General features: G+C 51.4%; 1 protein-coding gene across 3 annotated transcripts in view; it reads right to left on the reverse strand.

The window, feature by feature from the left end:
- SLC28A1 (solute carrier family 28 member 1) overlaps nucleotides 1-14,271 on the reverse strand; it is a 54,907-nt gene that overhangs the window by 24,476 nt on the left and 16,160 nt on the right. For all 3 annotated transcript variants that reach the window (XM_035303906.3, XM_035303905.3, XM_078326866.1), the window contains exons 7-9: nucleotides 13,408-13,521; nucleotides 10,498-10,575; nucleotides 575-655 (exon numbers count right to left, since the gene is read on the reverse strand). In XM_035303906.3, coding sequence (XP_035159797.1) covers nucleotides 575-655; nucleotides 10,498-10,575; nucleotides 13,408-13,521 — 273 coding nt within the window. The remainder of the gene's footprint in view (nucleotides 1-574; nucleotides 656-10,497; nucleotides 10,576-13,407; nucleotides 13,522-14,271) is intronic.

Consider the following 14,271-nt stretch of genomic DNA (forward strand, 5'->3'; position numbering starts at 1 on the left):
CTCAAAACTGCAACCTTTCCTCCAGCAAAGACCACATTAGACTTTGGTGCTATTTCTCCTTAGTATCATGACAGGAGACCCTGGGAAAGGATATTTGGTCAGTACTAAATTCTGCAAGGGTGGGGATCCTGGAAGCAGGGGGTTCAGGGAAGGTATGGACCTCAGGAGCAAAGGCTTCTAGGAAGGTGTGAACTCTAAGAGTGGGGGATTCTGGGAAGCTGTGGACGTCAGGAGCAAAAGATCCTAGGAAGGTGGAACTCTAAGAATGGGGGATTCTGGGAAACTGTGGACCTCAGGAGCAAAGGATCCTAGGAAGGTGTGAACTCTAAAAGCAGGGGGTTCTGGATAGGTGTGGGCCTCAGGAGCAAGGGATTCCAGAAAGTTGTGGAACTTGGGAACTGGGAGTTCTGGAAAGGTGTAGGCACTGGGAGTAGGGGATTCTGGAAGGGTGTGGGCTTGGAGAGCAGTGTATCTGGGGAGGTTTGGGCTCTGGAAGCAAGCCATTCTGGGAGAGTGTGAACCCTGCGAGCTGGTGACTCTGGGAGAGCCCAGGTCATGGGCACTGAGAACTCACCTTCAGGATCACCCACTGCATAAGGCCCACGTGGTAGAGAACTGATATGACACAGCTGAAGAAGATGATGATGGGCAGAATCTGCCAAGAGGGAGAGCACAGGACTCCAGGTTAGAGGCAGGCGGGAGACAGGGTGCCAGGCAGGGCCCAGGAGACTCCAGGCAGCCCACTCCCTTGCAGGCCTTGCCTCTCAGAGGCGTGCCAGGACCCGGGAAGATGTCTGGGACTGGTGCATGAAGCCCCACCTATTCCACTTGCAGGCCCTCTTTGGAGGCAGCCTCGTCCTCTCAGATCCCCTGTAAATAGTGACAGCCACCAGACCATCCTCTCTCTCCTCACACAGGTAGGCCAGTGCTGTGGTGGGGTGGGGCCTGAGTGCACTGCTTTTATCTCCTGCTTCTTTGTCTCTAAAATGGGGGGTAAAATGCCCACATCCGAGGGGCGTTGTGAGGGTGACAGTGTGCATCTTCTCCACGAGCTCAATCCTTGGCCTCAGATTCTGGCCCTAACCTCTCTCGCGCGTTTTGGGATTGAATGAGGGAACCCTCATCATTCTGATGTTCCGCTTCCGCTCATCACCGACCCAAGCCAGCATCTCCTCCCGTCACCCCATTTCCTATGATTAATACCCAGCTAAATGCCCCTCTTCCTTCACTCCAGGGCTTAGGCATTCTCCCTTCAGAATTTTTCTCACACCCACTCCCTCCTTTCTAGGCCCATGGAAAAGGAGGTTGCTTTTCTGCACCCTAGTCTTTTTTTACTGCAGTCTGATTTATAACAACGAACTGGCAAAAATGGAGAGGTCTGTTAGTGGGGGACTAGTTTCATCACCTACGATTCAGACAGACACCGGCGCACTAAGGGTCAGGAAACAAGAATGCGGAAGGTCTCTATGGGGAGTTGTGGACAGATTCCAAGACGTATTGTTAAATGCAAAAAGGGAAGGTGGACCACAAGAGTGTATGCTATGCTGTTATGTAGGTTTCAAAAGGCGGTGGGACGTAGCTGTGCATTGTGGCATGTGTCTATAGTCCCAGCTCCCCAGGAGGCTGAGGCAAGTGGATTGCTTGAGCCCAGGAGTTCAAGGCCAGGCTGGGGAACATAGTAAGATCCCCTACCTCTCCAAAAACATGTGTGTGAGGGGCACTGTGTGTGATCTTGTATGGGCGCGGGGATCAATAGAAGAATGTGTAGGAGGCCAGCAACAGCAGGTGCCTTTGTGGAGGGAACTGGGTGCCTTGGGGGCCAGGGATGAGAGGAAGGTTATTTTTTACCTTATACCCTTTTAGGTTGGAAATGTTTGCTCTGTTCTGTGTCATGTGTCCCCAACAGTTTACATTCGTCATGCAGAACTGGTAATAGCATGGGAGCATTCTTAAGCTAAAATGTTAAGTGGGAAAATTGGAAAATTTAAATTATAGAAAGAAGCACTACCAAATAGTCAAAGGGCTTGTTTCTATGTGCTGGGGCTATGAAGATTTTGTTTACTTTTTTCTTTATGAATTTCTTATCTGTTCCTATAATTTTCTTTTTTGAGATGGAGTCTCACTGTTTTACCCAGGCTGGAGTGCAGTGGCTTGATCTCAGCTCACTGCAGCCTCTGCTCCCAGATTCAAGTGATTCTCCTACCTCAGCCTCCCAAGTAGCAAGGCTTACAGGTGCCAGCTGCCACGCCCAGCTAATTTTTGTACTTTTATTAGAGACAAGGTTTCACCATGTTGGCCAGGCTGGTCTTGAACTCCTGACCTAAAGTAATCTGCCTGACTCATTCTCCCAAAGTGCTGATATTACAGGTGTGAGCCACCGTGCCCAGCTGTTCCTATAATTTTCAATAATAGGTGGACATTTCTCAAGGGAGAGAGTATAGGCAGGAGTGGTTTGTGGGAAAATCAGTTTGGTTTTGAACTTTGAATTTGAGATGCCTGTGGAATATCGAGTGGCAGCTGGATAAAAGGAGGGGAGATCTGGACCTGGCCTTGGCTTGGGACTCTTTCATAAGAAGTACAAGTTGGCCCAGCGTGGTGACTCACACCTGTAATCCCAGCACTTTAGGAGGCCGAGACAGGAGGTTTGCTTGAGTTCAGGAGTTTGAGACCAGCCTCGGAAACAAAGCAAGGCCCCCATCTCTACACAATTTCTTTTTAATAGCTGGGCATGGTGGCACATGCATGTGGTTCCAGCTGCTCTGGAGGGTGAAGTAGGAGGATCACTGGATTCCAGGAATTGGAGGCTGCAGTGAGTCATGATCATGGCACTGCACTACAGCCCAGACAACAGAGTGAGACTCCATCTGGTGGCTCACACCTGTAATCCCAGCACTTCAAGAGGCTGAGGTGGGTGAATCATTTGAGGTTAGGAGTTCAAGACCAGCCTGGTCAACATGGTGAAACCCCATCTCTACTCAAAATAAAAATAAAGTCGGGTGTGGTGGTAGGCGCCTGTAATCCTGGCTACTCAGGAGGCTGAGGCACGAGAATCACTTGAACCCAGGAGGGGGAGGTTGCAGTGAGCCAACATCATGACACTGCACTGCAGCCTGGGGTGACTGAGTGAGACCCTGATAAAAAAAGAAGAAGAACAAGAAGAAGACATAGTAGTGGTACAGGCTGAGGTGGCTGGTGGGTGCAATTCACTGTGGAAATCACCCTGAGTGAAAAGAGCAGGGGCTAAGGAGGCCCTGTGCTCAGTGCGTCACTGAAGGGTGAGAGCGGAAGGAGGTGCCTGTGAAGGAGACAAAGAAATAGCCAATGGCCAAGGCAGGCTGATCACCTGAGGTCAGGAGTTCAAGACCAGCCTTGCCAACATGGCGAAACCCCGTCTCTACTAAAAATACCAAAAATTAGCCAGGTGTAGTAGTGGGCACCTGTAGTCCCAGCTACTAAGGAGGCTGAGACAGGAGAATTGCTTGAACCTAAGAGGCAGAGGCTGCAGTGAGCCAAGATTGCACCATTGCACTCCAGCCTGGGCAACAAGAGCAAAACTCCATCTGAAAAAAAAGAAAGAAAGAAATAGCCAAGGTCTGGAAATAGCGAGGAGACAGGTGGGATGGAAACGGAGGGGCAGATTTTCAAGAAGTGAAAGTCACTGGCAGCTGTGTCAGGTGCATCAGAGAACTCTGGAAAGGTCAGGACTGAGCCAGACTCCTGGGACTTAGCCACCCGGAGGCGCCCGTGATCTAGGTGAGAGCGGTGTCAGAGGAAGGGTGGGGACCGAGGCTGATGTCAGTGAGCCAAGGTGGAAAGGGGACATGAGGAAGGAGAGATCACAAGTGTGAACAGCTCTTGCTGCAAGGAGCAGCGCTGTGCTCACCACTGGACCCTGCTGAGGGCCCGGCAAGGGCTGCTTTTGTTTTTAAGGAGGGAGAGTCTTGAGCAACCAAATTTAGGCTCTATTTCAAAGTGAACTGGCCCCTGAAGAGAATGGCGATTCAGCCCCAGGCAGCTGGGAAGCAAGCTCTGCTGGCCTTTTCTTCCTCCTGTCCCTTCCCAGACCGATACTGCAGGCAGTATCTGGACTTGCTCTGCTGTCATCTGTCACCAACTTCACTGCAGTGGGGAAGTCACCTGACAGAGAACACCAGAACCGGCTCAAAGAAACCCTTGTGCTGGCCCCTTGTGCTGGCCCGTGACTCCTCCTCCCGCCTGGGGCTAGAAGCATGTCCAGCATGGGTGTGATGACATCATTTCACCACTCCTGGGACTGAGACGCAGAGGGGGTCACGCACTGTCTAGACTGCTTGTCCAGTGGGTCCTGAGAGAGACTGGCAGGCCTGTAGGGATGGCCCACGCCAGGGAGGAGAGTGCCCGGGACATCGGGACCCCACTGCAGCACTGGGACTTTCTCCTGCCAGCAATCAAAAGAGATTTTCTATCTGTGAGATGGAGATGGATGGTGGAAAAGAGGCTATGTTTTGGATTAAGTGGGGATTGTCTAGGGAGGGGAGGGGAATGAAAGAGAAAACAGCGGCCCCAATTTTCTAAGGTAGGATAGAATACTAAATAAGGTCCCTGCAGCCAATGCCATCTCAGCCCAGGAAACAGCTCTGGGGCGCTCCCTGGTAGATGTGAGATGGCAGAAGAGCAGGGCAGGCAGCTCAAGGCAGTGCTGCTATGGAAGGAGGAGGCAAGTGCCGTTAAATTCCACTGTGCGCCAACCACGAGGGCCTGCTCTGGGCCAGGTCCCTAACGGGTGGGGACTCATCAATGCTCACAGCAGCTGTGGTGGATGTAACTGTCCCCACTTCACAATGAGCACACGGAGGCTGTGAGATCTTGGTTACCCACCTGAGGTCATACACCAGCAAAGAGGGAGACCTACCTCCCAGCCACCAGGTACAATGCCAAGGTCCTGCCATGCCCCTCGGGAGGTTTGCCCCGGGAACAGTCCTGGAGGTTTATTCCTCTGCCTTCAGGGGCAGCATGCATCCCTGCTGGAAACTGAATAACTGAGTCCCCCCAAATTCATATATTGAAACCTAATTCCCTAGGTGATGGTATTAGGAGGTGGAGACTTTGGAGTGAGCAGATTATGATTGTGGAGCCCTCATGAATGGGATTAGTGCCCTTATAAAAGAGGTCCCATGCCAGGCACAGTGGCTCACACCTATAATCCCAGCACTTCGGGAGGCTGAGGCTGGAGGATCCCTTGAACTCAGTTCAAGACCAGCCTGGGCAAAAAAAAAAAATTAGCTGGGCATGGTGGCATGCACCTGTAGCCCCAGCTATTCTGGAGACTGAGGCAGGAGGATCACTTGAACCCAGGAGATGGAGGCTGCAATGAGCAGTGATCACATCGCTGCACTCCAGCCTGGGCAACAGAGTGAGATCCTATCTCAAAAAAATAAAAATAAAAAATAAAAGAGGCTCCAGAGAGCTCCCTCACCTCTCTTACCACATGAGGACACAGACAACCAAGTGGGGAGAGGGCAAAGTGGGCCTCAACAGAAGTCACCCTTGCGGGCACCCTGATCTCAGACGCTAGCCTCTAGAAGTGTGGGAAATAAATTTCTGTTGCTTGTAAGCCACCCAGTCTATGGTTTTCATTATGGCCTCCTGGATGGACTAAGGCAGCCCCCTTCAAGGAATGGGGGTAAGTTCTGACCACTGCCTTGTAGAAGTGGCTTTGGAGGTGGGTCCTGCTTGTGCCATAACTCAAGGAAGAAGGAAATCTAGCTCTTCCAGCCCAGTGGTGGTCAGCACATGGACCAGAAGCATCCTCTGAGAATGTGCTCGGAACATTTTGGATTGAATAGGTCTAGGGTGGGGTCTGATGTTTGGCCTTTCCAGATGCTGCTGGTGCAGCTGACTGGGACACCACACTCTGACAACCACGGCCCTAGAGCCTAGATTAGAGGCTCTGAGCAGACGTCATCACCTGGCCAGGAAACAGGCTTTGAAGGCCGGACAAAACCCACAAAGGACACGGCCTGCTCCCTCCTCTCCCTGGAGGAAGTTGAGCCAGGGCTCCTGCTGACTTCCTAAGTCTGTCTGGGCAAACCCTCATGTCCCCAGACCCCAAGGCCTGAGCACTGTAGACCGTGCCCTGTCACCAGCCCCAGGCCATGGTGAACCACAGAAAACCCGAAGATGGAAGATGCTCGGGGCAGCAGCTGCAGTGTACACTGCCGACCGCCAGAAAGTGGAAGGGACTCGTCTCCAAGTCCAGAGCAGCTGCATTTCTGGCTGTCCCCTAGCTATACCTCCTGAATTCCTGTTTGTGCCATCCTTCACCCAGAATGGCCTGAGCACTTTGCCCCTCATGCCCATCGCTGCCTGGATCCCAGGTTTTCAACAAGATGTCTCCTACCTCAGTGGTACCATCTCCCTTCTTTCAGCCATCCCACCCCAGGCTTCACTGATTCCCATTCCTTTCACCGAAATCCATGCTCACTAATGTTACCGATTACTCCTTAATTACCAAACCCAGTGACACCTTTTGGTCCTTATTTGATCTTTATGTGTATTTGTGTGTGTGTGTGTGTGTGTGTGTGTGCGCAAAATTGGCACTCTTGACACTGGGGATTGCATAGTCTGTGTCAGACACCCCAAAACTCTCAGGAGATGAAGACATTTTCCTTGACCCTAGGGGTTCCTCCAGAGAAAATCTGAGCAGCACTGCTGAGATTAGTAGAGAAAAGAATAAGATGTGCTCCCGGTCAACCAGACTGGTGGGTGTGCTCATGAGGATGGAAAGTTACTAGGAGGGAGACGGAGCCAAGGTGGGATGACTAATCCAGCTTCAGCCAAGGGGTGACTGCCACGGCCATGTCCACTGTGCCAGACTCCAGGCCCAGGGCAGGCCGAGGGCTGAAGGAGCCCCGGGAAGAGGCTTTATTTCCCCCCAGGAGAGAGCAGCTGGACCATGGCCAGCAGGAAACAGCTTGGATTCTGAAAATCCGAGTGAGCTCAGAGAAGACTTCTCCAAACTGAAATTGGCTAAAGGCCTTGGACTAGGTCTGCGTGATTCACAGAAAGAATAGACAGAACTTCCTGAGTCTTCTGTTCAGGTCAGCCCTACCTCGAGAGCAAATCCCAAGCATATGTGTATGATACAGGGGAGCAGGGAGGCTGAATACAATGTTGTGGTTAGTGAGAAAGAGAATTCTTTCTCAACATCTGCCACGCATCTTTTCCAGCATTGCTAAGGATGAGGCATTGGCCGATATGCTGTCCAGGAATTTGTCCAAAGGACAGGTCTCCCAGGGGCCAGGAAACTATAGTGTTTGTCTGGGAAATGCTGGTCAATGATAAGCCCACCCCACTATTGTTTCTGCCTTAACTGAACATTCAACTTCAAAGTTTTTTGCCACCACTGATACCTTTTTATTTTATTGTTATTTTCTTTTGGGGGATGGAGTCTTACTGTGTTGCCTGGGCTGGAGTGCAGTGGTACAATCTCTGCTCACTGCAACCTCTGCCTCCTGGGTTCAAGTCATTCTCCTGCCTCAGCCTCCTGAGTAGCTGGAATTACAAGTGTCCACCACCATGCCTGGCTAATTTTTATATTTTTAGTAGAGATGGGGTTTCACCATATTGGCCAGGATGGTCTCAAACTCCTGAACTTGAGCCAATATGGTGAAGCCTGCGACTACCTCAGGCTCCCAAACTACTGGGACTATGGGCAAGAGCCACCATGCCTGGCCTAACTGACACATTTTTAAATAATCCTTTTTGTTTTTCAGAGTGCTTTTTGTGTTTGGAGGAGAGATATGAGGTCACTGATTTCCTCTGACAGTGTGAGGAAGAATACATCCCTTAATCGGAAGTCCAGTGGAGGGGTCTAGTTCTGGCTCTGCCCTAACTCACTGTGCCACCACGGCCAGCCCACTGCTCCTCTCTGCGGCTTGGTTGGACCACCTGTAATACAAAAGGGAGGCCCAAACACCACTGAGCTTTCTCCTGGTGCACACAGTCCAGGAATCCACAATTCTAAAGGGTGATTCAGGGAGCAATGCAAGCAGCAGGTGTGCACACATCCTTCCAGAAAGGGAGGCAGGACATGAGGAGACATAGCTAATGTGGCCAGGGGCCAGACACAGAGGCAAGCCCAGCAATGACGCAGGAGAGACGCGGGCTGGGGCTCCGGTGGAAAGCAGCCACATGGCCCGCTCAGCACCCCTTCCCCGCTTCTTTGGCTAACGAGGCTGTCATTTCCCTTTGGGAAACAGCTTGTACGCCCATCCATTGAACTGTGCCCTGCACCGGGGACATGCCAGCACGTTCTCACCTCCATGCTTTACCATCCCATTTCCTCTTTCTGCCTAGCTCCGTGTGTCCAAATCTCTTCTGTCCTAAACTCCATGTCAAATGCCACCTCCTCAAGGAGCCTTCCTCACGGTCCCTTATTAGAACAATCTCTCCTGTAGGTACTTCCTCAGGCTTCTCCATTATTACACTTGAACCCAGCTTCCTGGGGAGGTTGAACTGCAGAGTGTCAGGTGTGTGTGTGTGTGTATGTTTTTTTTGTTTGTTTGTTTTTTTGTTTTTTTTGAGACAGAGTTTTACTCTTGTTGCTCTGGCTGGAGTGCAATGGTTCAATCTCTGCTCACCACAACCTCCATCTCCCGGGTTCAGGTGAGTCTCCTGCCTCCGCCTCCCTAGCAGCTGGGATTACAGGTATGCACCACCATGCCCAGCTAATTTTGTATTTAGTAGAGACGGTGTTTCACCATGTTGGTCAGGCTGGTCTCGAATTCCCGACCTCAAGTGATCCACCCACCTTGGCCTCCCAAAGTGCTGGGATTACAGGTGTGAGCCACCATGCCTGGCCGGGTGTGTGTGTTTTAAAATGTGAGAAGCTGTGGGAGCTTCCCTGCTTGGGTGGACATGGGAATTCACCCTGAAGCAGATCTTACTGCTCTTTTCTGAAACCTTCGGTACCCTCGCATTGATTATGCCAAGGTAAGGGAGTAGTGCCTGTTACCCTAAAGGACGGTATTAGGGGCCTTTTCGGAACTGACAGAGGCTGCCCCTCCCAATATTCTCCTTATGCAGAACTGGTCTCAGAAAACATGATGGGCAAATTCGCCCAGGGGGGCAAGAATACTTCAGAGAATACAGGAACTTGGCCCCCCCACTTTCCTCTTAGGACTGACAACGTTAGACTGGACATTCCCCAGGGCGTCCACTGGCACAACAGATGCTAAGGCTCCAAGGGGAACTCGCCAGAGGTCGGGGTCGGGGGTAGGCAGGAGGGTCTGAACTCATGACCTGGCTCAATGCCAGCCCAGAAGTCCATAGACAAGGCCATGGCTTAAGCCAAAAGTCTTCTGGGTCCAACACCCCCAGGAGGGTGGGGAGGCTCTGGGAACAGTGGCCTGCATAATGAAAATAGCAGAAACCTCTGGAACCTACACATAGGGTCTTACACAGCAGCTCCATGGTGATGGTGGTCCCGGATGTACCAGGGTGGGCTGCCCTGATTTCCCTCTCGGTGCCAGGCATCGGTGGCAGAAAACTGCGGCCAGCTACTGGGTGAGTGGGGCCCCAGGCCCCTCTCTCCCTCTCTCCCCGCCCCCTCTCTTTTGCCTATCACGTGGAGTTTAAGCCTAGAGCGAGCCTCAGGGTCTTAGACAATTTGAGTGTAAGGCAGGCAGAGGAGGGCTCTGCGAGAGTTCTTACTAAACAAGACATTTTGGTGCTTAAACAGTTAACTGGGGAAAAAAGAAATACAACCACAGCCCCACCCAGAACAGTGAAGCGGGTCCCCCCACAGCGTCCTGGGCACAGGCTGCTCTGTTTTTAAATTAGGGTTGGGGCTCCACCATAGACAATAAGGTCTTTGAGACAGAACAGTGTCTTTATCTTCATTTCCCCTGTAATATTTTGCAGTGCTGTAAATGTACAATCGATTTTTGTTGGAAGAAAGAAAGGAAGGATGGATGGAGGCAGGGAGAGAGGGAGGGAAAGCAGGATCCTATGTCTAGGAGGACACAGAGGAAGGAGCTGTTGCTGCTGGACTAATAAGGGCTGGCTTCCTGGCAGAGGTGGCCTGTGAGGAGCCCTGAAGGAGGAGCACCTGAGAGAGCCTAAGCCTTCCCGGAAATCACTCATCCTAGGCCCAGGGTCTCTGCAGACTTCAGGGGCTCGAGTCTCGGTGGGAGCTATCCCCACGACCCCTCCCCCTACTTCTTATCCTCAGCCACTCAATAATTCTATAATCTGGAGGTTCATCTCTAAGGAAAAGCACACAGAAACATCTTTTGCAAATTTTACAAAATATAGCAAAACACATGTCATGAGTTGCACATTGCTGGGCCCCTCCCAGGGCCCCAGGCTTAAGCTTCACTAGCTTCCCAGTACAGCAACGTCTGCTCACAGGACCCCTCCCCTCCAACTGGGCACCCACCGTGCCCCGACTCCCCTCTAGCTGGAGGCGCTGGGCAGTGGCTGCTAAAGGCCTCCGGGACCCTGAGTCAAGCTGACCTGAAAGGCAAAGACATCCTTGACCAGCACATCCCCAAACACGAAGCTGGAGCCGGCCTCTGTGTAGCTCAGGAAGGTCTGAAACAGAAAAGCAAAATAAACAAAAACAGGCAGTGAGGCTGGAAAGGGAGGAGGGAGGAAGCGGCAGCCAGAGACAGGCGGGTTGGCCCTGGGACGGTCCCCTAGGCCCTTATCGGGGTGGGCACCACCTGGCAAGGAGTGTTAGAGCTACCGTCAGGAGCACTCGCTTCTAAGCACATTTACCAAAGAGACACCGTTTCAGTCAATTTTAAAGAAATGCTCTGTAGGCCGGGTGTGGTGGCTCATACCTGTAATCTCAGCACTTTGGGAGGCCGAGGCAGGAGGATCACCTGAGGTCAGGAGTTCGAGACCAGCCTGGCCAACATGGTGAAACCCTGTCTCTGCTAAAAATACAAAAATTAGCCAAGCGTGGTGGTGGGCACCTGTAATCTCAGCTACTAGCGAGGCTGAGGCAGGAGAATCACTTGAACCCAGGAGGCAGAGGTGCCAAGATCACACCACTGTACTATAGCCTGGGCAACAGAGCAAGACTCCGTCTCAAAAAAAAAAAATTAAAAAGAAATGCTCTGAGAGTCGTTAGGACAATGAAGAAGAGACAATGGAAGACGCAAGACCAGGAGACGTGTGAAGAAGGTGGTGCCCTTTGTGCCTGCTCAGACCCCTGACAATCAATGGTAAAACCTCCCCTCATCTTGTCCCCATCCCTAGCTTGAGCCCAGCCATGCTTCTACAGGAGCCCTGTGTTATATCCTGAACTTGCATTGTGACTGCGGGGCCAATGAGTTACTTCTCTTGTTCAGCCTCAGCATTCCCATCTATAAAATGGGGACATGATCAGAAAAGCAACTCTCTGTCTTTCCCTCCACACCCCATGGAGTACTGTCAGTGATGCCAGCAGGTGTGCACGGCCCGGGACTGGCAGGTTCTCATGCGCCACCCTGCACAGAGCACAGGGAAATGCAAGCTGGTGAGAGGGAGGTAAGTATATTAACCTATTTAACCTATGTCCTTGACAATTCATATTTTTTAAAGTGTTAAAAATACAAAAATTAGCTGGACATAGTGGCTCATTCCTGTAGTCCGAGCTACTCGGTAGGCTGAGGTGGGAGGATCCCTTGAGTCCAGGATGTCGAGGATGCAATGAGTCAAGATCACCCCACTGCACTGCAGCCTGGGTGATGGAAGTGAAGCCCCATCTCAAAAAAAAAAAAGAGGCCAGCACGGTGGCTTATGCCTGTAATCCCCGTACTTTGGGAAGCCAAGGTGGGCAGATAACTTGAGACCAGGACTTCAAGACCAGCCTTGGCAACATGATGAAACCCTGTCTCTACCAAAAATACAAAACTTAGTCTCATAGCCTGGTCTCAAAATAAATCAACAAATAAATAGATTTTCTAAAAAAAGTTCTAAGCGTTGAGACCATTGATTGGGACTGAGTTCCTGTACTGGGCCCAACAGACCAACCAAAATGGGATCACTCATGCTACAAAGTTCCACACCACAAGTCAAAACCGAGCCATCTTCCGACCTTCCCAAAATTCAGGAGGATGAGAGATAAAGCCGAATCCCCAAATGTGGCATGACAGCCAGTCCCTTAGCTTTGACCTTTACAGGGAAAGTAATGTTGAAACCACCAAGCTGCTTTCTGTTTCCTGTTTCTGCTTTCTTCAGCCCTTCTCTGTCTATAAAGCCAGCCTCATCTGCTCAGCTCATCGGAAGGAACACTCACTCTATTTTTACAGAATGCGGTGTTGCCTCGTTCTAAAATCACAAATAAAAGCCAAATAGGATTTTTAACCAAATTTGTTGTAATTTTCTTTGGACAAAAGCAAATCATGACAGTGTGCGTAAATTTGATGACACTTAAAAATGGTTAAAATGGTCGATTTTATGTTATATAGATTTTACTACAGTAAAAAACAGAATTGCTGGGCACCCCGTGGCTCAAGGTGAGAAAATCACTTGAGCCCAGGAGTTTGAGACCAGCCCGGGAAATATAGGAAGACTCTGTATCCCCTCAAAAAATGGTTTTAATTAGCTTGGCATGGTGGCTCACACCTGTAGTCCCAGCTACTCAATACTGGGGAGGCTGAGGTGGGAGGATCACTTGAGCCCAGGATGTCAAGTCTGCAGTTCACACCACTGCACTCCAGCCTGAATGTCAGAGCAAGACTGTCTCACACAAAACAAAACAAAACAAAACAGGGCTGGGTACAGTGGCTCACACCTGTAATCCCAGAACTTTGGGAGCCTGAGGCAGGTGAATCGACAGAGGTCAGGAGTTCGAGACCAGCCTGGCCAACATGGTGAAACCCCCATCTCTACTAAAAATACAAACATTAGCCAGGCATGGTGGTGGGTGCCTGAAATCCCAGCTACTAGGGAGGCTGAGGCAGAGAATTGCTTAACCCCAGGAGGTGGAGGTTGCAGTGAGCCAAGACTGCACTACTGCACTCCAGCCTGGGCAACAGAGAGACTCTGTCACAAAACAAAACAAAAACAGAATAAAAATGTTGAACTTCAATAAACATTATTTTTAAATATACATACACACAAGTAAATCATTTGCAGATTTTGGGGGATTTTTTTTAGCACTTTTAATTATTACAATTTCCAAGTCACTGATGACTACAGACCCAGCCTCTGAAAGGATTACTCCACTGGGGCCTTGGTACCAGGCATGATGGAAGTGGCAGCTGTGCTGCCCAGCCACCCACTGCCCACCTGGCCTAGGGCCCCAGTTGACCCCACCCTCCCGGTCCCAAGCCTTCTCTGTGGCCTCAGCACCCACCTCTTCCCCTGCCAAGTGGCTTCTCCCCTGCTCTCAGTAACCCAAGATGCTCTGGGCAGCCGGCCCCATGTACCTACCCGGATCTGCTCGCCCAGCCACTGGAATGCAATGAATCCTGGTTCTGTTCTGATGACGAGGAGTCCCAGTACAAACTGCAGTCCAAGTCCCCAAGACACGGCTCGCCAGGACACCTGCCACCCCACCCCACAGAAAGGTCCTGGTGAGCTCAGCTCCTTGAGGGATGGGCAGGGAGCAGGGCAGGGGTGAGGGCAGAGGGCATCGGCTGCCGAGGGAGCGCAAGAGCATTGGTGGTTACACCCTCGCTGGGATTCAGAACAGGCTACGTGCTAGGCAGGAATGAGCCTGGGCAGTGGGCAGGGGTGGGCCAAGATTCTAACTAAGAACTTAGGTGAAACCTCACCAGCCTTGGGCATGCCATGGCACTTCGTCTCCTGGTCCTCACTGCCAGAGCAGTGGCCTGGGGTTCTGGCCTCAGGATCACCACCAGACTGCTCCGGGCCCAGCTCCCCTCCAGCTAGTGTGAACTCAGTCTGCCTGACCCTCTCCACTCTCTCCGCCATAAGCTGGGCTCTGTGCCCACACCCCTTGCCCCTCGCCCCTCCCAGCAGAGGAGAGCTGGGTTCCTCAGGTTGCTCTTCCTGGTCAGCATCTAATAATTCCTTAGCAGTGAGTCCAGGCTCAGGCGTGCATCAGATGCTCCTGGGAGGCTTGGCTGTAGCCTGGGGAAGGGGGTGGCCACACCATGAAACAGGGAGGGATCCTGATGCCGCAGAGGCAGAGAGACAGAAGGTTCCTTCCGTGTGGCTACGTTAGTATACATCAGAATTGAGTACACATCAGAACTGAGTACACATCAGAATTCTGCTTGCTGACAGGATGATTGCTGCCCTTGCCCCTGAGTTTCTAATGCAGTGGTCCTA

Source organism: Callithrix jacchus, chromosome 6 (assembly GCF_049354715.1).
Source record: "Callithrix jacchus isolate 240 chromosome 6, calJac240_pri, whole genome shotgun sequence".
NCBI lineage: Eukaryota > Metazoa > Chordata > Mammalia > Primates > Cebidae > Callithrix > Callithrix jacchus.